Source organism: Podarcis erhardii (assembly GCF_964252035.2).
Source record: "Podarcis erhardii genome assembly, chromosome: 9".
In the NCBI taxonomy this organism is placed as follows: Eukaryota; Metazoa; Chordata; class Lepidosauria; order Squamata; family Lacertidae; genus Podarcis; species Podarcis erhardii.
In genome coordinates this window covers 59,149,745-59,176,130 of record NC_138512.1, presented here as the reverse complement: position 1 = coordinate 59,176,130, position 26,386 = coordinate 59,149,745, and the positions used below count along the sequence as shown (strand labels likewise).

At 44.7% G+C, this 26,386-nt stretch overlaps 1 protein-coding gene across 1 annotated transcript in view; it reads left to right on the top strand.

The window, feature by feature from the left end:
• Nucleotides 1–26,386, top strand: part of BANK1 (B cell scaffold protein with ankyrin repeats 1) — a 196,213-nt gene that overhangs the window by 28,832 nt on the left and 140,995 nt on the right. The window contains exon 2 of the mRNA XM_081876829.1: nt 2,034–2,435. Within this exon, the coding sequence (XP_081732955.1) occupies nt 2,034–2,435 (402 nt within the window). The remainder of the gene's footprint in view (nt 1–2,033; nt 2,436–26,386) is intronic.

The window sequence follows — 26,386 nt, the reverse complement described above, 5'->3', positions numbered from 1 at the left end:
CTTGGGGCGGCAGCTGGCAGCGCGGAGCACGGGGCGCCCTTCGGAGGGCTCCGCGTGCTTCGGGCAACAGGCTGCCGCCCCAAGCCTTGCGCGCCCGGCGGGAGCTCCTGCCGGGCGCGCAAGCCTTGCAGACACTCGCCCGAAGCACGGGGAGCCCTCCGGAGGGCTCCCTGTGCTTCGGGCAACAGGCTGCCGCCTCAAGCCTTGCGCGCCCGGCGGGAGCTCCTGCCAGGCGCGCAAGGCTTGCAGACACTCGCCCGAAGCACGGGGAGCCCTCCGGAGGGCTCCCCGTGCTTCGGGCAACAGGCTGCCGCCCCAAGCCTTGCGCGCCCGGCGGGAGCTCCTGCCGGGCGCGCAAGGCTTGCAGACACTCGCCCGAAGCACGGGGAGCCCTCCGGAGGGCTCCCTGTGCTTCGGGCAACAGGCTGCCGCCCCAAGCCTTGCGCGCCCGGCGGGAGCTCCGCGCGGGGCAGACATCTGCAGCTTAGGGAGCCCTGCAGGACTTCCCCGCAGGGCTCTCCAAGCTGCGGATAGCAGCCTGCTGCCCCGCACGAGGGGCGCTCTTAAGCAGAGCGCCCCTCGCGCGGGGCAGACATCTGCAGCTTGGGGAGCCCTCAGGACTTCCCCGCAGGGCTCTCCAAGCTGCGGATAGCAGCCTGCTGCCCCGCACGAGGGGCGCTCTTAAGCAGAGCGCCCCTCGCGCGGGGCAGACATCTGCAGCTTGGGGAGCCCTGCAGGACTTCCCCGCAAGGCTTTCCAAGCTGCGGATAGCAGCCTGCTGCCCCGCACGAGGGGTGCTCTTAAGCAGAGCGCCCCTTGGGCGGGGCAGACATCTGCAGCTTGGGGAGCCCTGCAGGACTTCCCCGCAGGGCTTTCCAAGCTGCGGATAGCAGCCTGCTGCCCCGCACGAGGGGTGCTCTTAAGCAGAGCGCTCCTTGGGCGGGGCAGACATCTGCAGCTTGGGGAGCCCTGCCGGACTTCCCCGCAGGGCTCTCCGAGCTGCAGATAGCAGCCTGCTGCCCTGCACGAGGGGCGCTCTTAAGCAGAGCGCCCCTCGCGCGGGGCAGACATTCACAGCTTGGAGAGCCCTGCAGGACTTCCCCGCAGGGCTCTCCAAGCTGCGGATAGCAGCCTGCTGCCCCGGACCTGTCCTGAAGGCTTGCAACGGGAGGAGGGCTTTCCTCCCCACCGCCAACATTCAGAATGCTGTTCTGAATGTTGGCGGTGGGGAGGAAAAACCCTCCTCCCACCGCAAGCCCCGGGAAGAGAGGAGAAGCTGTGCGCCTTCTCTTCTGTTCCCGGACCTCCCACCGCAAGCCTTCAGGACAGGTCCCAGAACAGAGGGGAAGGCGCGCAGCTTCTCCTCTCTTCCCGGGGCTTGCGGTGGGAGGAGGGTTTTTCCTCCCCACCGCCAACATTCAGAACAGCATTCTGAATGTTGGCGGTGGGGAGGAAAGCCCTCCTCCCGCCCAGGCCTTCAGGACAGGTCCGGGAACAGAGGGGAAGGTGCGCAGCTTCTCCTCTGTTCCCAGGGCTTGCGGTGGGAGGAGGGTTCCCCGCTGTCCCGGAGATTTCCCTATGGGCTTTCGTCTTGCGAAGCAAGCACATAGGGAAATTCGTCTTGCGAAGCCGCTAAAAAATCGGAAAACCCTTTCGTCTTGCGGGTTTTTCGTTTAGCGAGGCATTCGTCTTGCGGGGCACCACTGTACTTTATATATAGTCAATATAGGCACAGAGTTAATTTTTTAAACATTTTCTAATGGTGGTGTGCCTCGAGATTTTTTTCATGAAACAAGTGTGCCTTTGCCCAAAAAAGGTTGGGAAACACTGTTCTAAAGATCACCAATGTCAATGGATATATCAGGTCTGATCCAAACATGGCAATTTTTCATGCTAGTTTCATGCTAATTTCTTCATGAATGGAATGGAATGTGTTTGGGCTTGTGTGAACCAATCTTTAATCGCATCTGAAATTATTAGCCACTGATATAAAGTGACACTTACCTGTAAATCTTTTTCTTTTTCTTCTTCAGAAAATGCACAGAGCAGTCTTGTTATTATCCATGAAGAAGATGCAGAGGAATGGGCACTGTATTTAAAAACAATTTTCAAGCATCTCTTATCAGAGGACAGAATCTTGCTCTACAACATGGGATCTCCATCCATTCACCCCCTGGGATTGCCATCCCTGGGATCTTACAGATGTAAACTGCTGATACTTTCAAGTGGACTTGTTAACTGTCTGAACAAAAAGAAAAGACGTTTTCTGGACAAGATCCTTCAGCCTCCTGAAAGGGTGGTTGTTTTGCTTTGTGGGATTGAAAGTTCAGACACTATCTATCAAATATTGAATTTAGACCCACACAATCCATTGATTACCACTAATCATGATCCAGAAGTCTACCTTGCAGTGATTACTGGCATTATTCAACAAGGTAACATCTTTCTTTCTTTCTTTCTTTCTTTCTTTCTTTCTTTCTTTCTTTCTTTCTTTCTTCTTCCTTGTCCTCCTTCCTCTCTCTTAAAAAATCCACTTTATTTTCAGGGACTGGGGCACAGCAGATAGGTGTGCTTCCACATTTTTTGAAACAAAACAAATTCCTTCCAGTAGCACCTTAAAGACCAACTAAGTCAGTTCTTGGTATGAGCTTTCGTGTGCATGCACACTTCTTCAGATACCACATTTTTTGAGACAGTCTTAAAATATTCTGAAGCTCAGCAGTTGGCTCAACAAATAGTTTAAGTGTAATGATGATTTATTTGTCATATGGTTTTGTCCCAATAAGCAGGAATGGTTTTTATATTCTTTCCATCTGAAAAGCAACTTTGATGTGATTTGCATATATTACAGTAACATGGATGGTGTGGGGGGGGGGAGAGAGAAGTGAACTGAAAGAACCTTTTATTGGAATTTTGTAAAAAAAGAAATGCATGTATACATGCACACACTCTTTTCTTGCATTTTTTTGTAATGCAAGCAGTGAAGAATTCCTAATTAGGTGTCACCAACCTTTGAAAGCCACATTTGGATTTTTGAGTGATGGGGATTTCTGGTCACTTTTCTCCTCACTCCCTCAGATCACCCATCCTTGCCCAAGAGAGTAAAGATGCAGACAGATGTGTCACTTAGTTTTTCAAAGAGAGCTCAGTAAAACTTGTATCCGGTAGAATTCATCTGAAAGAGGAAGTGGGAAAGAAGGTCACTCGTCTCACTTCCTCTTTCAACTCTATGCATTTTCAAGGGAGGAAAAGGTAACAGAACTCATCATGACTAAGGGGACAGTGAGTGGGGAGCTCAGAGGCTTCGTAGGCACCAGGTGAAGACCTGAAGTGCACCACTGCACTCTCTAGAACTTCCTTGTGATTAGTGGGCATGGGGCGGCTAACAAGGGCGTGGACAGTCTGAGCTTCTCACATATGTGGATGTTAGGGGTGTGTTGGCAGCAATGTGTCCCAGCTCCCGGTGATCATGTGGTGCTTTCTTTGATTCAGTCATGAAAGGGGCTTAGGAATAAACAGTGATGGAAGTAGCAAGATGCTCCATAATCTGAGAAGGCCCTTTCTCTTGTCTCACCCCAGCCATGCCTCAACACTCAGTGGGACTCATAAAAAGGCCACTCCTCCTGATGTTAGGGAGCAGGCAGGATAGAATAGGAAGTCATCCCTAAGATATTCTAATGACCTAAGCTGTTTAGGGCTTTTAAAAGAATATCATTAGCAGCGTGAATTGTGCTTAGAAGCAAATGGGCAACCATGGAAATTGGTCCCACGGAAGTGAGCCTACCAAGATTTTTGCAGCTGAATTCTGGACCACATGAAAAGTTCTGAAAACGTTTCTAAGGTAGCCCCATGGTTGTCCTTAGTTCTTACATAATGGCTCAATTTGGCCATAATTCTGGATCCAAATATTTTATTTACCCCTTTTTTATTGCAGAAGAGACCTAATAACGTAGGAACATAGGGAGCTGTCTTATACCAAGTCAGGTCATTTAGCTCAGTACTGTCAACAATGGCAGTGGCTCTCTGAAGTTACAGGCAGAAGTTTTCCCAGCACTACATGAAAATGATGTGGTTTGAACTTGAGATCTTTTCCATGCAATGCATGTGTTATGTTACTAAGACACAGTCCTCTAGGTCTTCATTCTTCAATATTTGGAATATATTCTTCATATGATAGTTGTTGTTATGTAAGTTGGCAAGTCTAGCTAACTCCTGTGCTTGGTTCTCATATATAAAAAAATAATAATCAAAAGCTTCAAATATTGTACAAATTTGTACAATATTCCAGCAATACTATAAATTGCACGAATGGCCAAGTTCACTATAGATCAGTGATGGCCAAACTTGGCTCTCCAGCTGTTTTTGGACTACAACTCCCATCATCCCTAGCTAACAGGACCAGTGGTTAGGGATGATGGGAATTGTAGACCCAAAACAGCTGGAGGGCCGAGTTTGGCCATCACTGCTATAGATGATAGAAACGTTTTCTTTCCTCTCTACTTTTGCAGCATAAAGGATTATAAGTGCCAGGAACTTTAAACAATATGTCAACTAAAAAAGGTAAAGGGACCCCTGACCATTAGGTTCAGTTGTGGCCGACTCTGGGGTTGCGGTGCTCATCTTACTTTACTGGCCGAGGGAGCCGGCGTACAGCTTCCAGGTCATGTGGCCAGCTTGACTAAGCAGCTTCTGGCGAACCAGAGCAGTGCACGAAAACTCTGTTTACCTTCCCACTGGAGCGGTACATATTTATCTACTTGCACTTCGACGTGCTTTCAAACTGCTAGGTTGGCAGGAGCTGGGACTGAGCAATGGGAGCTCACCCCGTCACGGGGATTCGAACCGCCGACCTTCTGATCAGCAAGCCCTAGGCTCTGTGGTTTAACCCACAGCGCCACACAAAATATCAAATCATTATATTGTAACCATATCCCCTTAAAATTACTATAGAGCAGGAAATGGTTACCATATATCCAGATATTTCCCCAAGTGTATCCTAAATGTATTATATTTAAGTTTTTAAATATAAGGCAAAAGGCAAAATGTTTCTCAAATGAAGTACCTCTAAGTCAATGGAAAATTTAAGGATATGTCTAACTCTTTCCAATTCAGATCAATGGGACTTAAAAGTACTTAATGCTGGCTATAAAAAAATGTGTACTTCATTAAAAATGTAGCTTCCCAGTTTAAAGTATTCACCCATGCTTGAAAACCAAAGATGTCACAGGAAAAGGAACTAATTGTGATGTATCTTCATTCTCTCTGCACCACATCACCTCTGCTATAGTAGGAATATGGATAGTATCCATAAAGAAACTGCAAAAGGACTATATGAACTAAGAACATTTTAGTAACACTGCAGATGCATAAAGATTAGAGTTGCTCACAATTGCCTCCCAAAAGGAATTCAGACATTGGGGGGGGGGGTTGCAATAGAACTGCCTATGCAAATCCTTACTTTTCTTCTCCTATGCCTTATGGTTAAATTCTTGTTGAAAATACTCTTGAAGCATATAGTTAAAGATTTCCGATGTGTATCTGTTGGCTGAAAGAGGAAAGTATTTACATGCACTAACAAAGTGAAATAGACTTTGTCTCCCCACCACCCCCCAAGCATGTTTTCTTTTTCCATATGCAAAGGGCCCATTCTGTGAGCCTAAAGGTAAATTAATGAGAGTGTGTGTAGTACAAATCGTTCGGCAACATCCAGCCCATAGCTTCTCATTATGGGTTTTTCTTGTCCCTTGAAAGCTTGCTAGAAAAAATATTATGAGTATAAAAGAAGCACTCAAAAGCCATAAAAAAGCATTTTAGTTTGCATGTGCATGAAGACTAGGTCCATTTGTCCCAGTTTAATGCTAGAATACGCCCAGGGAAATGTAGGAATTATGGGTCCACTTGACCTGTAAGAAACTTGCAAAGCACTGCATGTACCTTAATTTCCCAGAATGGTGGTATACATAATGTTTCTGGTAAAATAATATTCTGCATGCTATTTTGTTCCAGCAGTAACTTGGAATGAGAAACTTGGAGGACCTGTAACAAAAGCACTGGCATATTACCTTGAAAGACAAGCAGGGTTTACTTGCCTGGCTGTTAAAACTGGATGTATCAAACTCCTGCAAGCCATAACATCTTGAACATGTCTGATCTCAGAAGCTAAGTCAGATCAGGCCTGATTGGTACTTGGATGAGAAACTGCTTGGGAACACTGAGTGCTTTAGGCTAGGCATGGACAAGAGAATAGTTTAGTCATTGTGGTGGGTTGCCACTTTTGGCAGCATCTGAACATTCAGTGAAATTTCTAGTTCAGTCTTCCTGAGAACAATGGGAGAGCCCAAAGCAGAGGCATTTGGGAAGCCCAGGAGTAGGGCATAAAGGCAATAACTCTCTCCTGTTGTTGTCCCCCATCAATGGGTACTTTGAGGTTGGAATGCTTGAGCAATTTGCTCTTTGTGGTAAAGGTAAAGGGAGCCCTGACCATTAGGTCCAGTCACGGACAACTCTGGGGTTGCGGCGCTCATCTCGCTTTACTGGCCGAGGGAGCGGCGTACAGCTTCTGGGTCATGTGGCCAGCATGACTAAGCAGCTTCTGGTGAAGCACAGAAACGCCGTTTACCTTCCCGCTGGAGCAGTACCTATTTATCTACTTGCACTTTGTCTTGCTTTCGAACTGCTGGGTTGGCAGGAGCAGAGACTGAGCAACAGGAGCTCACCCCGTCGTGGGGATTCGAACTGCCGACCTTCCAATCGGCAAGCCCTAGGCTCTGTGGTTTAACCCACAGCGCCACCCGCGTCCTGCTCTTTGTGGATTCCAGTGCAAATACATCTGATCAGCAGCTCTTGGACTGATGTCTAAATGACAACACAGTTATCATTTGGATTTCACATTTCTCTAAATTTGGGGGAATAAGGACTGTAGCTCAGTGGTAGAGCATTTGCTCTGCATGTAGAAATTCCCAGGCATCTCCCTTGGCACCTCCAGGTACAACTTGGAGAGACTTCTACCTGAAACCCTGGTGAGCTCCTGTCAGTCAATGTAGACAAAGCTGAGCTAGGTGGACTCAATATAAAGCAGCATCCTATGTTCTTCCTGTAAGGTGCAGTTCTTGGCTCAATGTGTAAGAAACAAGAGAGAGGGGTGCAACCAATTAATTAATATGCCACAACTGCCAGAGTGGCTTCTAAGTGGGTGACAAGTATAAAAGCAGCTACAAAAAATAAAAATAGAAATAGAAAGATGCATAATAAGAACACAAATAAAACAATTCAGTTGAAACATTAAAATAAACATTCACAACTAAGGTTTATGATAAGACAAGTCTATTAAAACAGTGCAACAATTTAACAATTAAAATAGGAGATGGGGGTAATGTTGATCTGGACAAAATGCTGATTTGGGACACTATGCATTTAGAATATGCATGTTTTCTGAGAAAATACTTCAGAAATGCAAATTTTCTGAAAATATAGGTGAAAATGCATATTTAAATAGGAATTTCATTCTTCTGTCTCTGACTCCACCTTCTTTAAAGCTTTTTCTGAATTAAAAAATCAAAAACAAAACCGAAATCTTGATTCTCGCCCCCCATCTCCAAGAATGCAGTTCATTTTGACTAGATAACCTGTCTAGTACACAATTGCTTCTTGTTCTAGCTGCATTGTCTTTTTAAAATAACCTGCTTGTCACCAAACTTTTATACCTCTTAGTTCCGAACATGAAGAAAATAACTTTGCACTGAAGTGAAATGAATCATCTCTCGGGGTTGAGAGAAAAGCCAATTATATACCCATGGGATATATTAACAGAAATTACAAACATTACCTTGAATGCTAAATACAGATAGTTACTTAGAAGCAAAAAGGTTTCCTTTCTCGATTGACATTTCCCCAAGTTTCTGGCTAGAGAGTTTAATTGTGGAGGAGGATTATTAAGAAAGAGTCTTGCTTTTCTACATTTTTATTCCAATCGTCTTTTGAAATGTCTACAGGAGTGCAGACATACATGTGGATAGATTCTCAATTCAAGAGAAGAAATCCCCATTAAGCCAGGCCTCCCTCTGTGTGGAGGAACTTGTGAGGGAAGTCTATAGGATCTGCAGTCTAGGCCTGGCCCCACCAATGCACTTCTGCACATTCTGCATGTGAAAGAAGCCTATGAGGCCCCAAGACTAGGGTGGGGAAGAAATTAGATCCAGCTGGCATTTAAAGGTGCTTTGTTCCCTAGAAAAATGGTGCAGGAACGCTGCCCTGTCCCTTCTGCTTCTGCGCCAGTGGAAGAAGGAGGGCTGCTCTGTGGTTGGGCAGAGCTAATGAATGAGGAAGAAGACTTCCCTGAGCATCAGGTCTGCAAACTGCTTGGTTCCTCCTGCTTGCGCAGGCAAGCCAAAGAGGCAGAGCAGCTGGCAGGGCTGATGCGCAGGGAAGACTTCTTCCCACACCTCAGCTGTTAGCCCCGGAAGCTGAAGAGCCTCATTAAAGCCCCGCTGCACCTCTGGCTCATGAGTAGACCCTCTCCAGAGCCCACAGAGGATGTCCTCTTTGCACTCCAGGGAGAATCTTCTCATGAGCCAGAGGCATAGTTGGGGAAATGTGCTGGAACCATGTTCTGGTGTGTTCCGGCTGATCAAAAACCCTGGCTCTACCTGAGTTACGCTATCCAAAACAATATGCACACTTAAACATGGGCATTTTTCAAAATCCACACATCTCTGAATTTTGCAATGCAGTTCTCAAGCCAAGTAATGTGTACAAAAACGCATAAGCTAGGGTAAAGTGTGCATAAATGTGCATACAGTCATACCTCTTGTTACATTTGCTTCAGGTTAAATCTATTCAGGCTGCATCCCAGGGCAACCCGGAAGTACTGGAAAGGGTTACTTCTGGGTTTTGCCGCTCGTGCATGCACAGACACTCAAAATGACATCACGCGCATGCGCAGATGTGGTGAATCACGACCCGTGCATGCACAGACACGAGTTGCGTTCTGTTCATGTTGTGAACGGGACTCTGGAACGGATCCTGTTCACAACCAGAGGTACCACTGTATATTAGTGAAGAGAACATACAGAAATGCTTTACATTGGGCTGAAACTATAAATATTAGGAAGCATTTGCTTGACAGCAGCGGGTGGCACGTGGCAGCGGCACATGGCAGGGGCAGGGGCATTGGCTGGGCACCCACAGCAAAAATATTGTAGGTTCCAGGCCCCCCTGGAGTTGGTGCCAGTACCCTGGGAATTCCCTTGGGGGCTCCCCAGATGGTTCCTCCCGCTACTCCTCTACAACCAGCCAGTTGATGACAGTCTGCATAAGCTTTCTGCAAGAAAATCAGAAGGAATGCTCAATAAACAGGTCACCCGGAGTAAGGTGGACTAGGGTTATTATTACCATATTGCAGATGAGGCCTGATGATGGATGACCAAGGGTCATCCCAGAGAGTTCATGGCTCAGCTGGTCCCTAAATAAACCAGGGACCTCCAGCTCATGGATCTTCCCCTTAAACAAAATGCTCCAACTGGCACTCAGACATCCTTGTTGTCAAAATATCCGTTTCTTGGTGAATAAATAATTAGAAGATTAATTTGAAAGAAGAAAGTATGCTTTTTCCCTGTTGCTGCCAGCAAAGTGTCAAGTTAATAAACGTTACATAGTGAGGAGAGGTTATGAGATACTGGGATTAAGGAGCAGAGACATGGGATAAAGCACACCTTTTGAACTGTGTTTTCAGAAGTTTGACTGGCTTGAAAACTGAGCCAGCATGAATCACTTGGCACTCAAATCATGATATAAAGAGAAACAGGATCCTCAGTGTTGGCTCAGCAAAATGTCGCCATAGTTATGCAAGCTCAGAGCATTGAAAAAGAGTTTGCAGAAAGCTTGCATTTTCCCTGTAAAAAACAATATCCTATAAACATATGCAGGTGGGACTTGCAAGAAAATCCTTGACGTCTTTAAATTCCAGCTGGTTAGTACAAGAATTTTATAACTAAGAAATATTGCCTTAATTAACTTTCTCCCTACCTGATCCCAATCCCGTTTTCTGTTGTTCAGATTGTGAGCCTAACTATCTTATCCTTGAAGTTTACAAGTCTCTCTCTTTTGGACAAAAAATGGGATAAAATGATGCTTTCCAATGCAATACCTCGTACCTCATACCTACAGGACCGCCTCTCCTGGTATGTCCCACAGAGGAACTTATGGTCTTCAGATAAAAACATCCTGAAGGTCCCAGGCCACAGAGAGGTTAGGCTGGCCTCAACTAGAGCCAGGGCTTTTTCGGCTACTGCTCCAATCTGGTGGAATGCTCTGTCACAAGAGACTAGGGCCCTGCGGGACTTGACATCTTTCTGCAGGGCCTGCAAGACAGAGCTGTTCCACCAGGCCTTTGGTCAAGGCACAGCCTGACTCCCTCCTTTGGCAATCTTTACAGAACTTAAGCTTATGGTTGCCATCAATTTGATTTTAATTAATTTTTATAATGAAATGTTTTTAGAATGTTGCACTATTTTATTGTTGTTAGCCGCCCTGAGCCCGGCTTCGGCTGGGGAGTGTGGGATATAAATAAAATTTATTATTATTATTATTATTATTATTATTATTATTATTATTATTACATAGATAAAATGTTTCAGAGCAAAGTCTCTGTTCTGGATTTCAAAGAGTCATGGCTGGTGGCGCAGTTCGCCTTGGGCAGAGCTGCATTGCTGACTTGGTTTCTCCGTGCCATACATCATTGTTAGTTGCCAAGAGGGAGAGAGGGGAAGGAACATTGAGCTTGGGGCAATATGGTTGCAACGGTGAATGTGGTGGATTGGCTGAGCTCCCCGCTGCCTTGCTCCCCCCCCCCCCGCTCTACCCCTTAGGATCTGGCCATGACACCTGTCAAGGCTTCGGGAAAGCTATTCCTCCCCCGGTTGCAGCAAAAGCAGAGAAAACAAAGCAGAGTCCTTTTTAATGAGTTTTATTCAATCCTAATAGCGAAAGAGGGACGCAGGTGGCGCTATGGGTCAAACCACAGAGCCTAGGGCTTGCTGATCAGAAGGTCGGCGATTCGAATCCCCGTGACGGGGAGAGCTCCCGTTGCTCGGTCCCTGCTCCTGCCAACCTAGCAGTTCGAAAGTACATCAAAGTGCAAGTAGATAAATAGGTACCACTCCAGCGGGAAGGTAAACAGCATTTCCATGCACTGCTCTGGTTCACCAGAAGCGGCTTAGTCATGCTGACCACATGACCCAGAAGCTGTACGCTGGCTCCCTCAGCCAATAAAGCGAGATGAGCGCCGCAACCCCAGAGTCAGCCACGACTGGACCTAATGGTCAGGGGTCCCTTTACCTTTTTCATAGCAAGATACAAAAGAACACAACAAGCCTTAACAATGGCATTGCTCCAAACTGGGCTTCTCCTCCCTCGCAACAGCATCTCCCTTTACAGTGGCTGCTCGTGGCCAAATGTCTCTGATTCCGTTTTTCCTGCACCCTTAATGAACACCGAGTTCTGGGAGAAGGGGGACCAGAAGTTCTCTCCAGTGATGTGTCAGTTGCCTGCCCTGTCAAAATCCCCCACCGCTTCTTCTAACACTTCCCAACTCTTTTGTTCATCTATCTGTGAGGTGTTACTTTCCTCAACCCCCTCAACCCCCTGCTGTAAATCAATGCAGCGTCAGGAGAGGGTGTGTGTGATCTCCACCATTCCTCATCCATCTTGTCCTCTTGAATCCAATCCCTGGCAACACCTGAGATTAGGAAGCAAGGTCAGCAACCCAGGCCTGTCTGGGTTGCCCCACCAGCTGCTAATTATTCTGACCATTCCACTCCCTCTCCCTACTTTATTTTTATGTCTCCACTTCCCAGTGCATTTGAGTTAGTATTTGATAGCTGCAGAGCATACTCTGTCTCTACTGGCTGCTTTTTTTCCTGAATTTTTTTTGCACTGCTTCACACCTTGGGCCTCCCTCAAGCCTGCTGATCTTGCCCTCTAGTGCATTGAGTGGTGTAGTTTCGGCTACATAATCAATGCCACTCGCCACCTACAATAAAATAAAATAAATGATGGTTGCCCCTATATTGCCCCAACAGAATAATAATAATAATAAATGGAATAGCTCAGCCCCTTAAGTGTAAAGAATGGTGAAATCTGTTTTCTGGAAACATACGTTAGCTAACTTGTTTCCACATTTGCTAGAAACAAACACACTAGAAACTGTGAGAGCAGGGACCGCTTCTCAACCAAAGTCAGACACTTAAATGCTAAGTATTAACAAAACCACAATGTTTAATTTCCCGCAGTTTCTTGGCAAAGGAGAAGGATAGGGAGCGAATCAGAGCAGGCGAGGCCCAGCAGAGAAGCTTCTATGGCAGCAGGGACGCCTTCTGAACCAAAGTCAACTTTTTAGTTTAGTAAGGTGCTATTTGTAAAATTGCAATGCTGAAGTGTCTTCAGTAGTTTTACAAGGGAAGAGGATGAGGAGGAAACAGGAGCAACTTGGCCACACCACTGTGACTGCTCATGGGCCATGCCCTCATGACACCCATGGAGCCCAACAGGTCTAGTGAGCACCATCCATCATGACTGGTGGGCCCCATAGCACTTCCGACATTTTACCTTGGATCGGCAGCTACAATGCAAGACCTCTATGTGTTTTTAAAGGCATGTGTGAATAGCAGGGATTGTGAGCCAATCTTGGTACATGTCCTCTACAGCACCATGTCATTATTTTAGAACAAATTCGCACGTTTTGAGTGCGCACAGGTAAAAAATACCCAGCGACCACTAAACACTTTAATCCAAAAACACTTCTTACTGAAGTGTGAAAACACTTCTTACTGAAGCATCTGTCTCATTCCAAGCATCACCTAGTGTGATCACTTGTTGCACAGTCAAGGAAAAAGAATATGGTTTCTTCTCCTTCTTTAATTCCCTTTGGGTAGCATCACGCGTAGCATAATGTCTTCTTCTGGGTTGAAATAGCACAGTCTCCTTTGTATACGAGAGCATTTTGCTGGCATGAAGCCATCAGAGATAGTTGTTGTGTGCATGCCAGAGAGCTACTCCACATATTAGAGTGAGTAAGAGTTGTGGAATGAAATCTACACTGACATAATGTTTTAGTGGCTTCAGCGACTGCCAAATAGGTTGCTGACTATTCATATGGATTGCATATAAAGACCTGAATGGCTAGGACTCCAGTGGATCTCATTCGTTATGAGCAGCAGGAATTGACTGAACCAGAGGCTCCCAAGCTGTGGTCTGCAGATGATCAGTGGTCCACGAGCTTCACTGGGGTGATCTGCAGTGTGTCTGCATGAAAAAGTAACTGTGAATGGTGGGCACAACACATTCAAATGATTTTAATTGTATATTTATTGCATCTTTAATTTCTTATATTTATATTCCATTTGTCCAACAAACTGTTGGTCTGCTCTCCATAGGAACACAGGAAGCTGCTTGAGAATTGGACCATTGGTCCATCTAGCTCAGTTTTGTCTACATTGACTGGAAACAGCTCTCCAGGGCTTCAGACAGGGTTTCCTAACCCAGCTTGGGGATGCTGGGGATTGAATTTTGGAGTTTCTGCATGCAAAGCAGATGCTCTATCGCTGACCTACAGCACTTCCCCTTGATATAGAAAGCAAACTCTGGATGCTTGGAGATGGATGAATTGGTCTGATCTTTCCCAAGCCAGCTAATAGGAAAAGGGTCCTGTTAATCCAGCCAGTCTCCTCTGTTGCATATGAAGGATTTTCTCCTGAGCACCCTCCCTACCTCCCTCCCTCCCTCCCTCCCTCCCTCCCTCCCTCCCTCCCTCCCTTCCTTCCTTCCTTCCTTCTTGTTACCTTATTTTTAAAGAGCCCCAGGCAGCATTGAATGAAACCCAACAGCAACCAAAGACTTATGGATAAGAAACAAGGGTTTTTACATGACTCAGTAGATATTTATGGGCCACAGACATTTAAAAGCTTATTTCCATGAAAGAGTATCCAAGCATTCCACCTTTCTGTCTCACACACTGAGTTTATGGAAGAGTGTCAGTTCTGTTGCAACTGAGAAGCCACTGCCCTTTTACTCACACTCAGGGCATTCTCCAAAACAACCCCAATTTCACCACCAGTAAATGGGGCGGTGAAATTGGGAGGGGGTCAGCCTAATCTTAGTTCCTCCTCCCTTCTATACCCCAGATTATCTTGTATACCGCAAGTGGACCTGGTCATGGGTCTCTCCAGTACTAACAACCTGGTACTTCACTATCTAGTAAAGAGAGGCATGAGAGGTTTGTGATTTAAGGGCTGCTTCAGACCTAAGTAGTGGTACTTGAGACTGTACAAAAAAGCAGAGGTGGTGATCTGGAGGTAAAGGACCTTATATTTAGAGGGAAAGAAATGGATGTAATGGTGTGCTCTTTGTGGACACTTCAGAAAATAAACAAGGGAAAGGCTTTCAGAGGAGTAGTTGTGTTAACCTGTTTTAGCAGCAAGAACAACAGAGTCCTGTTGCACATTAAAAGATTAACAAATGAAGACCAGCTTAGGAAGGAAAGTCCATTGACTAATGAAGAAATGTAACACCATGCAGTTTTTCTTAGGCTCAACTGCATCAGAATGAGAGAGAATCATGCTTGAATTCTCCTCTGCACATATGCCTTCCTGCGCATGGACAACTATGGACACAGGCTAGCTTAGAGTGCTTCTCTCTGAAACACTAGTTTCTGGTATGCAGGCAGAGAATTTTTGTGTGTGAAGGAAACATAAAACGTGTGATACCCATACAGGAGTCTGATATGGTACAGTTCAGAAGAACCTGTATTGCATGATTCTGTACTGCACAATCCTGTCTAGATCAGTTTAGGGTTTAGAATTTCAAACCACTGCTCAGTAAACAGACATTCATGTACTTTCCAATTACTTCAGTGGCTTCATATCCATGCAGTTGTATTCAGCATTGCATCTTTAATTAGATTTTTTTTGGGGGGGGAGGAGGAATTGGGATGCCTTTTTGCCTTGGAATCAGCCAAACCTCCTCATGTGATTGATGACATTTATCTCCTACAATTCTCTCTATTTGATTTGCAGATGCTGTTAGTTTTGTTTAAGCCTTTGGCAGATGCCATTAGGTTAATGCGCTTCCATAGTTCAGTTTGCCCTAATATAGTGTTGAGAAAATGAAATTGGGTCAATGTTTATCCATGACTGTGCCTGAACAGCAATTTCATACAACAAGTACCTCTGCTTTTGTGACACCTGTACCCATTGTTTTACCATTGGGCCTTAGGGCTGTACTCCTGATAACTGAGACAACTGGTGGGATGGTGCTGTGCTACTCACCTGATTTCCATCCAGCTGAGTTACTGCAGGATTGCAAGTCAAATTATTCTTCAGGTGATGGAGACAAGGACTCTGAACCTGAAGGGGAAAGACATGGAGGGCCAGCTCCAGAAATAATGCTATCCTCTGGCTCTGATGACTTCACTATAGAAGACCCTGGAAAGCCTGAGTTTCTCTTGCTCCATTGTGGTAGCAGGCCTCTGGAGAGGGATGTGCCTTGAATCCAAGCAGCATCTTGCAGCACAGGTGGTGGTAAGAGTCAGGCTGCACCTGCTGCTATCACTATTTAAGGGCTCAGTTTCAGCTTTTCATTGCTGGGGAAGCATCAGAGCACTGTGCCTGTCTGAGTCTAGCCTGAACCCCACTTTGCCTTGAGCCCAGCAGGGACCTCACCTACATCTGGTTGACTCTCACATCACAGAGAAGGGCACCTGGATAAAGAGGGGCAGGGTGAGATCAGCATGGTGCAAATGTAATGACAGAGACAATCTGGCACTCCTGGAGGCCCAATTGCACCATGCTGAACTCAGTGCCACTGCGTCCCTCCCTCTCTGGTGTGCCACAGCAACTCAGTCAGAGGACAGGTGAGTGGCAAAGCCGTACCACACTGTTTGCTGTTATACACAGATTACTGCTGAAATCATTACAGCATACTCTGTGGTGCCTATTTTTCAGATGGACTTTTTTTTTTAAGGGCCAACACCAAATGAGTGTTTTGAAGCCTCTTACCAGTTTGGCTCATCCCTAGTTTTGATCATCTTGAAAACCACAATGCATTGCTTGCCTTTCTGATGCATTGTCTTTTTGCAGCTCATGCAGAGGTCAATATTTATGGGTACCGGAAAAGCAGTCCAAAATTTTACAATAGTCTCTTGTGCAAAATTCCAGAATGTATTCATGCTTCGTATTCTCAAGAGTGCCTGCCAGACAAACTGATGCTCCTGCTCCTCTCCTCTGCTCCACAGAGATATTGGCTGGTAGAAGGACTGTGTGGGTGTGTGGCACATTTGGTATGTGGTGACATTAATATGTATGCATGGTGACATCACAGCATCTCATTTCTGGCTCATGACTGCAAAGCAATTTTAATAAGGCATGGTGGATGTGAAATTTTTTGGACGTTCAGTTTGCGGCATGATCTGAGCCTGAGATGAAATTTTCTAGAGAGTGTTCAAAACAGCCCTTGCCTTACCAAATGTATTTTCAGTTAAGTGTTGCAACTTGTTGGCTGAGATGTGCATGGTCACAACTTAGTGCACCACCCAAATACAAATTCTATATTGGATTCTGCTGTAAAACTTTCCGAATTAATCTATGACTTCTTTCTGAGGTGATAATATGATATGATATATACTTAAGCATAATGAGCACTGTATCACACAGATATGAATTTGGCCACTGTAAAGGGAAGCATTTGATATTTCCCCGGCATGTATTATACTACTAGGTGTTTTTCCACATATTACATTGAGTTCAGAGGATTTGTGGCATCTAATAGTGTTTGACTTAGGTGTTGCCATAAAAGTTCATGAACATTCTATGTGACCTATGCAGTACATACATTCTGAACATGTTCTGGCTATGTAAAGAGTTTTGTTGTTGTTTAGTCATTTAGTCATGTCCGACTCTTCTTGACCCCATGTACCAGAGCACTCCAGGCACTCCCTGTCTTCCACTGCCTCTCGCAGTTTGGTCAAACTCATGCTGGTAGCTTCGAGAACACTATCCAACCATCTCGTTCCCTGTCGTCCCCTTCTCCTTGTGCCCTCAATCTTTCCCAACATTAGGGTCTTTTCCAGGGAGTTTTCTCTTCTCATGAGGTGGCCAAAGTATTGGAGCTTCAGGATCTGTCCTTCCAGTGAGCACTCAGGGCTGATTTCCTTCAGAATGGATGTGTTTGATCTTCTTGCAGTCCATGGGACTCTCAAGAGTAGCACATAAATATTCTCCATATTCTGAACACTAAAGGGTTAGGAAAAATAACCCACTGCTCTTCATGGCAACAGTGCTACCTATTTCGTTCTGGGCAGGGCTTCAGAGCCAGAGGAGGATTTAGGGGAGCATGACCGGTTCGTTCACATTGAGCGTGGAGCCTTGGGGTTGTGACAACTATGCTGTAGAATGGAAGGTGAGAGGTGGAAGACACTGTTGGTTTCACACAGGATGTTTCTGAAATTTGAGAGCCCAGTGTCCACTCCTGTGGGAGCTAAGAATAAAGGAAGAGTTCTGCTGGATCGATCCCAAAGGCCCATCTATTCCATCTCCGTATTTTCATAATAGTCAGCTAGAGGCCCTGGGAAGCCTGCAAGCCGGGCAGGAGCCCAATATCTCTCTCCCTTCCATTCTCAAACAGCAAATAATAGTTGGGGAGCCCCCCTGTTTCCAGCAAATACAGGAGTTATAATATACATACAGTAAAATCAACTGCTCATTACAGGGTCTCTATTTTAATTAACTGGGAAGTTGTGTGCATCCAGCGAGTTCCTACTGTGCTCTACTGGTGTTTCAGGTAGTGTAGTGCAGTTTGATCCTTGCATAGTGTAGAACTGCCTGCTTGCAGGGTTTTGATGGGAGGGAGAGCTGCTGGGATCAGACCTGCAGAGCTTTTAACAGAGTACTAATGGCTTTGCTCTCTGTTCAGCCGCAGCTGCATGACAGCTGCAGATCATCTTGTTTTGGGCACCCACCTTCTCTTTTGTTGTACTTGCACAGCAGCTGCAGCAGCCGTGCCCCCCAGCACTTCACAGGTGAAAACAAGGATAAGCTTTTAGCGCTGGTGCTCATACCAAGGATCACTTTGCAGGTCCCACCTGCTCCAGGTTTGCACATTGTTAAAGGCTCTTCTCAAGTTCTGTATGTTGTATTCATCTACCGTAGCATTGGGAGTCTCTTTGGGGTAATGGGGTTGGTTAAATCTATTGAACAGCAATATGTTCTAGGAGCACAACATTGATTGCTCAGGTTTGGGGGTGCTTCCACAGGGGGACCTTATATCACAAATGGGCCATTCAGTTCTGATATTTTTTTCTGTGTATGTGTTTTACACACCTGACACCTGCAATCAGTGCATTGTTTCATCATCAAAGGTCCATGAATCATGGTTCTGCTGAGTAGCCAGTGTGGTGTAGTGGTTAAGAGCAGTAGTCTTGTGATCTGGGGAACCAGGTTCGCTTCCCCGCTCCTCCACATGCAGCTGCTGGGTGACCTTGGGCTAGTCACACTTCTCTGAAGTCTCTCAGCCTCACTCACCTCACAGAGTGTTTGTTGTGGGGGAGGAAGGGAAGGGAGATTGTTAGCCGCTTTGAGACTCCTTAGGGTAGTGATAAAGCGGGATATAAAATCCAAACTCTTCTTCTTCTTCTTCTTCTTCTTCTTCTTCTTCTTCTTCTTCTTCTTCTTCTTCTAGCCAGTTGTCAGTTGTGGCTGTTACTGATGTGATATTTGTATTGGGCACCTCTGACACCTGTAGTGCACACAAGCAGCTTGTGAAAGGGGAAGAGTCAGATCCCTAGCTCATCCTTCTCCCTTTGCCCACTCCCAAACCCAGGTGATAGTCCAACTTTGGAGGTATGGGTAAGATATTGTGCTAGACATTGAGTACAGGGGCAGTTTCTAAGGACAGGGAACCTGGAAACCTTCAGATATTGTTGAACTACAACTCCTATCATCCCTGACCATTGGCTATGCTCGTTGGAGCTGATGGAACTTGGGAGCCCAACAACACCTAAAAGGCCACAGCTGCCTCATCCTTCTCCTAAAAGGAGAGGGAAGTTGCCACTGCTAACATAGTGACCAGATCTGTGCATCTCTGTTCCATCATGCAAATCAATTAAGCAATTATTTCAGAGGCAGAAAGAAAGGGGAGAAAAGTCTAATAAAAACAACACCACCCCAGGTAAACGAAGCAATCCTCAGAGCAGCAGTTAAAAATTCTTAATAACTATCTCCTACCTCCTTTCTATAACCCCAAAATATCCAAGAGCCTCTGCTTATCAGATAACCAAGCTTGCATAGCATTCTGGCAGTTTAGGTTTTGATGTGTCTAACCATTTGCGGTGACCTGTGCTCTTGAATAATGAAGGCTGCATATGAGGACGTGATGTGTTTCTCTTCCTCAAGACACTAATTGGATGAAAAATGCTTACACCTGGTAAAGCGAGTGGCCTGGTGCAATAGAGAGACTCCTTTTGCGCATAAAGCAGAGCTCATATCAGTACCAAATTTTATTGTTGGTATCGCCCATCCACACAAAAATGTAATGGTTGATCTCATAGACATACACAATACAAAGATTCATTTCAAGTTATCCATGTGATTTTTTAATGCATGCGCTTAGAGAAAGAGAAAGAGAAAGAGAGATGTTTTATGCTTGGCAGTAGACCTAAGTGCATTTATGGGCATACTGCAGGCTGGTGGCCCTCTTACATTTAGAAATATGGTGGCAATGCGTCCCACTTTATAGAAGACAACCCTCTGTTTAAAGGCGCCTTCATGAGGGGCTGTCTGGTCCAAGCTCAGTTTAAAGATAAAGGACCTCTAGAAAGGATAGCAAGAGGGGCCATGAAGCTGCCCATTAACAGTTAGCACTTGGGCAGTAGACTGAGCAGGTGGACCAGGCCAGTCTTCCCCAGTATGGTGAGCGGTTTGTTATATACATTTAAATTATAGTAATGATGTCTAGATTTGCATTTATATCAATAGCTAGTAAACGAACGTTTTATGCAAATCTGTACTCTCCCGTATCCTTCATTTTCATGGTGTGTAAATGGCTACTCTGTTTAGAAACAGTGTAACGCACACAAAATTATACGTAGTCCATGGTTAGTTGCACTCATAATGGCATTTTTTCCTCATTCAAATAGCAGAGGCCAATGAGCTTCATGAAGCCTTCTTGCTTTTGATTCAGATATTATTAATATTGCCATCATCAATACAGTTGTGGAATATGCTCCGCAGTAGTGCATGTTGGCTGCCTTAATTCTGGAGAGTCTTAGATCATAGTAATTGATATCCGTTAGCTTCCTTCCATGTAAGTGTGCTTATGAGCTCAGCCAAAGTGCTGGAAGACTAATCATATGAGGGGAAGCTTATGGAAATGGGTATGTTTTTTTAAAGGAAAGAAGAATGGATGTGTGTGCGTTGGCAGCTTTCAAATACTGAAAGGATGCTAGAAAGATAAAGCAAAACAATTGTTTGCCCTCTGCACTGAGGATGTGACTAGGAGCAATCAGTTAAGCTACAGGAAAGCCAATCTGAGTCAAACATTTGGAATTCTGTTTGTACCGTAAGAGGAACTTAATCACATTGTGGAATCCCTGGGTACTTTCAAGAAAAGTTTGGAGAAGGCACATTAGGAATTTTTAAATTTTATAACAAATAAAAATACAAATCTCAATCATCATATTATATACATTTATTCTCCCTCCCTTCCCCCTGGACTTCCCTCAACTCGCCCTCTACTGAATTATCTGATTTTATTTATTGTCTCCTGCATTTTTTTATATAAAAGTAACTTCCCTTACCATTTCTTTAAATTATATGTTACTGTAATAAAGTTGTGAATGTTTATTCAAAACCTGCCAATGAATTCAGTCCGTTTTGTTGTTTCTGCAAATAGACTGTAAATGGTTCCCAGACTCTTTTAAAAAGTCCTTTTTGTCCTTCTCTTTTAGTTTATCTGTTAGCTTAGCCAATTCTGCATAGTTCATCAGTTTTTCTTGTCATTGTTCCTTTGATGGTATCTCAAATCTCTCATTGGGAAAATTTCAAAGGTAGTCTCTCCTTTTTATATTAGAATTCTATGATTAAAAAAATAATAATCATAAGGAATTTATGCAATGTGTCCATTAAGCTTAGTATGAGTTTCCCTTCTGAGTTCACTGGCATTTTTCTGTAGTTTATAAGTGAATGAATTGATATACAACAGTTAAAATTATTCTTTACACAACAATCTTCTCATTTCTTTTTAAACTAAACTTTTCTCTTTCAAGTTGGGGTTATTCCATTTACGCATCACTTTCCACTCAAAAAGTTCCAAAGTGATTTACACAGTGAAAAATACCTTAGAAACATATAAACATGAAAAACTGTTTTAGCAGGACAGTGGTGTACTGTTGCTACTGGCCAGAAGAAAAAACAAACAAACAAAATTGCATTTGCCTGGTGCCAAAACAATGTCAAGGTTGCAGCCAGGCACACCCATAAATGTGGGGCAGGGGGTGGGCTTCTACAGAGAATCCGATATGCAACAGATTTAAAAAATATTGCATTTTTTCTGTTTAGAAAGAAAATGTTAACCTTTACCAGAAAGGAAAGGAAAATAAGACTGAATTATGGAGCAGCCTAATGCCTTTTACTATTGCATTTGATTTGCACTTTTAGAAAGCAGCACTTTCTATATAATTCCCTTAAGTCTAAACCATGTGGGAAACACTCTCCTCCTTTAACAAGTCTGTGTCAAGCCACTGAAACTGTGGACCTAAGTTCATCTTGTCCCTTAGTTTCAATAAGTCTCCTCTGTGTAGGATTCACATTAGCAACAAGCTAATTTATTATTTATACTCCACCCATCTGGCTGGGCTTCCCCAGCCACTCTGGGTGGCTTCTAACAAAATATTAAAATACAGTAATGCATCTAACATTAAAAGCTTCCCAAAACATGAAGCTTTTAGCTTTTTAGCAGTCGTCACAACTTTGGCAGCTTAGTAGAATAATCTACTGTATATCTTAAACACCTCACTAAGCTCTTGCTACCTCTGAGCAAAAGTTAGGGAGCTCAAAATGCAATTGCTTTGACAGAGAAATGTGCTCAAGAGTAAAATGATGCATTGTGTTCAACCACATGAAGGTGCATGTTCATAATGACATTGCAATGCTCATCCAAACCCTAGTTACTGAATATATCTTTTGATGCTCTGAAGAATGAGCACCTAGGGTTACTTGTCAGTACATGAAACCTGTCCATGACTACCAACACTGCCCCCATCCCCAATGCCACCTCCCACAGATCTTGGTCCCTGCCCCCTCCCTGTCTCTGACATCATGCCCACGCTACTGCCAGCTTTGTCATCACAACTGTACCCTTACCCTTATTTTTCACATCACACTCATACTTTATTCTTTTAATGAGATCAAGGATTAGGATGGGGGGAGAAATTTGATTCAATTCCCATTTAAAGGTGCACTCGTCTAACTTGCACTTTGCAAAGTCATGCACAAACTGAAACATAGCCGTCGTTCGAAATTTGCACAGCTCCAAATTTTGCGGTGCAGTTCTGCAGCCAAGTAATGTGTGCACAAATGTGTATAAATTCATATATTGGTAAAAACAATAACATGCAGGAATGCATTACCTTAGGGGAAATGCTTTGCAAAAACATGTGTGCATGGAGAAATTTGCACTGAAATGCTGATGAATTTTCACAAAGGCTTAAAAAAGATATTTTAAAAAACTGGTACGGAAATGATGGGAACTGAAATTAAGATCGGAAAAATAAGACACTGAGGTTGACATATCTGCCCATCCCTAGCAAGGCTCGAGGCTGAAGCCATCTGCACTCCACCACTGAATTATGGTCTCCCCCCACCAGCAGAATCAAGCTCAGAATGAATCCTGAGACAACCAGCAACCGTGACAAAGCACGAAAAGGAGCCCAGTATTCTAATTCCAGAGCCACTGAGAAGCAACCGTACATATTCAAATCAGCTGTCATCACACCATTTCAATATGCCTAACACTCCATTCCTAAGCGTTTTGTGTTGGCAGAAAGACACGGTAGCATGTATCGCGAACGCTGTTTTATTTGACATTGTGCTGGCACAGCTATTGGGACTTGTCCTCAGAAGCAATGCACTGGCACAGCGGCATTTCAACTGCACCTGCAGGACCATGTTTCAGGGAAATGGATGCACATTCAATCCCTGAAGTCAGGCCACAGGTGCACCAGTCTTCAGCTGACACTGGTTTTCCACTAGTCTATACTGCAAACACAGAGGGTGATAGTGGGACCACTGTAGCAGATGGAGCCTGCACTCTGGCTGAAAGATTGTCACTTCCTATCCATCATTGAAATCAAGCATGCCTAACTCCATGTCAGATTTAGGGCTGCTGCTCTTTGAGTTCAGCAAAAGGTGGTGTGTTAGACGCTGGGCCAGGGGGGTGAGCCCCAGGTTTGTTTTGCCAATCCCATTTCTGTCCCTTAAAAAAAGAAACACATTTGCTCATTGGGGGCTATCTGCCATCTTAATTTGCCAGATACATAGAGCAAAACACAGCTATCTATCAAAATGTGCACTTCTCTGAACTTTTCAGTGCCATTCCCCAACAAGGTAATGTCTACAAAAAATGCATATACTGGGGAAAAGTGTGCATAACAATACATATATTTACGAAAGCAACATTGTCAAAATGCATTACAATACGGGGACATTGCTTTGCAAAAATGTGTTTATTAGAGAAAACACACAGATATGTGAATATTAGGAGAAATCCACATCAAATGTGGGTGAATTTTCAAGAGGATTTAAAAAAAATAAATCACAAATGGATGTGGAAATGTGGAGCAATGAATTTAAGAGTGGGAAAATGAGAAACAGAGAGAAACTGAATTGGATAGATTTCCCCTTCCCTAGACAAGAAAGAGACCCTGAAAACTGCAGGAGATTCATGTCAACAAAGAGGACAACTCTGTATGCATTTGTGGATGGCATCATCTGCTAAAGTGAGCAAATAGCCTATGAGGATGGAAGACTACTGCACATGTAACACAGCTGCAACAAAAATGTGTACATAACAGCAGTATATCTTGCTTTCCCCGTGCAATTTTCTAGTTCAAAGTAGCAACCAATGAACCAACAAATCAGCAGCCTGCAGCATTTATCCTCAAACCTTAGTTACAGAAATTACTCTGTTTTCTGCCTACCTTAGCCTGATCAATTCCTTAATACTACATTGTCTCAGGTTGTTTCTTTTCTTTTTTTAAAGTTAAATCTATTCTGTATAATGATGGCGCTCATTAATGAGCCAATCACCCCCTCCCCACCCAAGTGGATGCTACACCTTTCATTCACACCCAAGCCCTTCAGATTGAAGCATATAATTAAACATTCTTTTCTTTAAAAAATAATAATAATGCTTCTTCTTTTTTACTTCCCACACTACGCCTCCCACCCCAGCTTCAGCGTTGCTCTGAGAAAAAGACTGCAGAGCGAGGAAGCAAATGAACCGTGCTCTCCCACCTGCCAGAAAAATCCTCCAGCAGGGCGAGCCTTGAATTCTCCAGCGTCAAGAGTGTAAAAACGGCTTTCAGGCTTTTGTGTTTCTTTCATTTCATTTGCATCTTGTCAGAACTAAAAAGAGGAGAATGGGTGTTTTCAGAATATGGAACAGTGCAGGGGCAAGATGCCTGTGTTCTGCCGCCCACGCATTTGCTGCCCACCCACCCTTTCCTCCTGGGGCTGTCAGAAACAGAAGGAGCAAGCGAACAGCTTAGTTCTCCTCGCTCCCCAACAGAATTATGTGTAGTTTTTAAGTGAAAGTGCTGGTGTCCTACTCTTATTTCTTTCGAGTGGCAAAACTGGCTTATCCTCCTGTTCGTTGATGGACAGGGCTATCCAGCTAGGGGAAATGTAATATTTCTTTACAAGGGAATGGGTGCAGGGAAGGAAGACGATGGGACAGTTCTCGTTGCCATAAGATGCCTCTGCTGCTCCATCTAGTGGCAGGAAGCCTCGGACAAGCCAGTGTCTTCTTACACACTGCGTGCAGTTTGCTCTTCAGGAGGTCTCCTTACATAATCCCCGAGATGTGGAACCATCAGACTTGGATTTATCAACGCATGGCATTTAGGATTATCCTAGTCAGTTAGTCTTTAGACCTGCATACCTTCCGAATCCTTTTTTATCTTATTTTACGGTTACATCATCACCTGATGTATAGTGAATTTGTACATAACATGGGGCCTGACATGAAAAATATGTGCTTCCTCGTACCCTCCAACATGTTGCCACAGAAAACCGGGGTGCACATCTTCCGGGATGCGCTTCCACGCGGCGAATGAAAACTTGTGGTTTTCAACACTGCGGTCTCACACAAGATCGCACACCAACGTCTTTCGGGGGCAGGACACCATGTCAGACATTTTTGGGTGCCGTGCTCTCAAGAACACGTCCTCCCTCCAATTGGGATGGCCTGATTTAGTATGGGCAGTTGAGGCGTATGTGTTTTGGGCAAAGGGAGTTATGGTGTGGGAGAAGAAGAGGAAGAAGAGTTTGGATTTGATATCCCGCTTTATCACTACCCTAAGGAGTCTCAAAGTGGCTAACAATCTCCTTTCCCTTCCTCCCCCACAACAAACACTCTGTGAGGTGGGCTGAGAGACTTCAGAGAAGTGTGACTGGCCCAAGGTCACCCAGCAGCTGCATGTGGAGGAGCAGAGACACGAACCCGGTTCCCCAGATTACGAGTCCACAGCTCTTAACCACTACACCACACTGGCTCACTGGGAGGTGGGGCAGGCTGAGTAAAGGGCACATGCCACAGGCAGTTAGTGACTGTGTCATGTGCCAGCTCCTCCTCCAATCTGGAAAATTCCAGTTGTCCCATCAGCCAGCCCCCAGGTCTGTGACCGTGAAAGCTGAATGCCAGGTTGGCTCTGAGTAAGACTTCCTTCATCCATGATTTGCTTATGGAGACTGATCTGGTCCATATCACTGAGATCTCAGTGGAAGAGCAGGGTGGCTGTTCCACACCCAGCAATGTTCATCTGGGTACTTAGTGCAGCATCAAGGCAAACTTGAGCATCAGGAGGGGGGAATTGCTTTGGTCTATAGAGATTTCACCTCTCTCTCCAAGCTCTATCTAGTTTGGGGGAGTGTTTGTTCCTGACATTGGAAAATCAGGACAGATTAGGGATTCTGCCGGGTTAATTTTCCATCTCTCTGTCCAGCAGTCTCCTTGCCTGAGCTGACAGAGCTTTTTTAAATTTTATTTTCAGAAAAGCAACATATAAAAATGGGGAAAATGGGAAGGAAGGCATTTTTGGTTGAAGGGAAAGCCATGCCTTCAA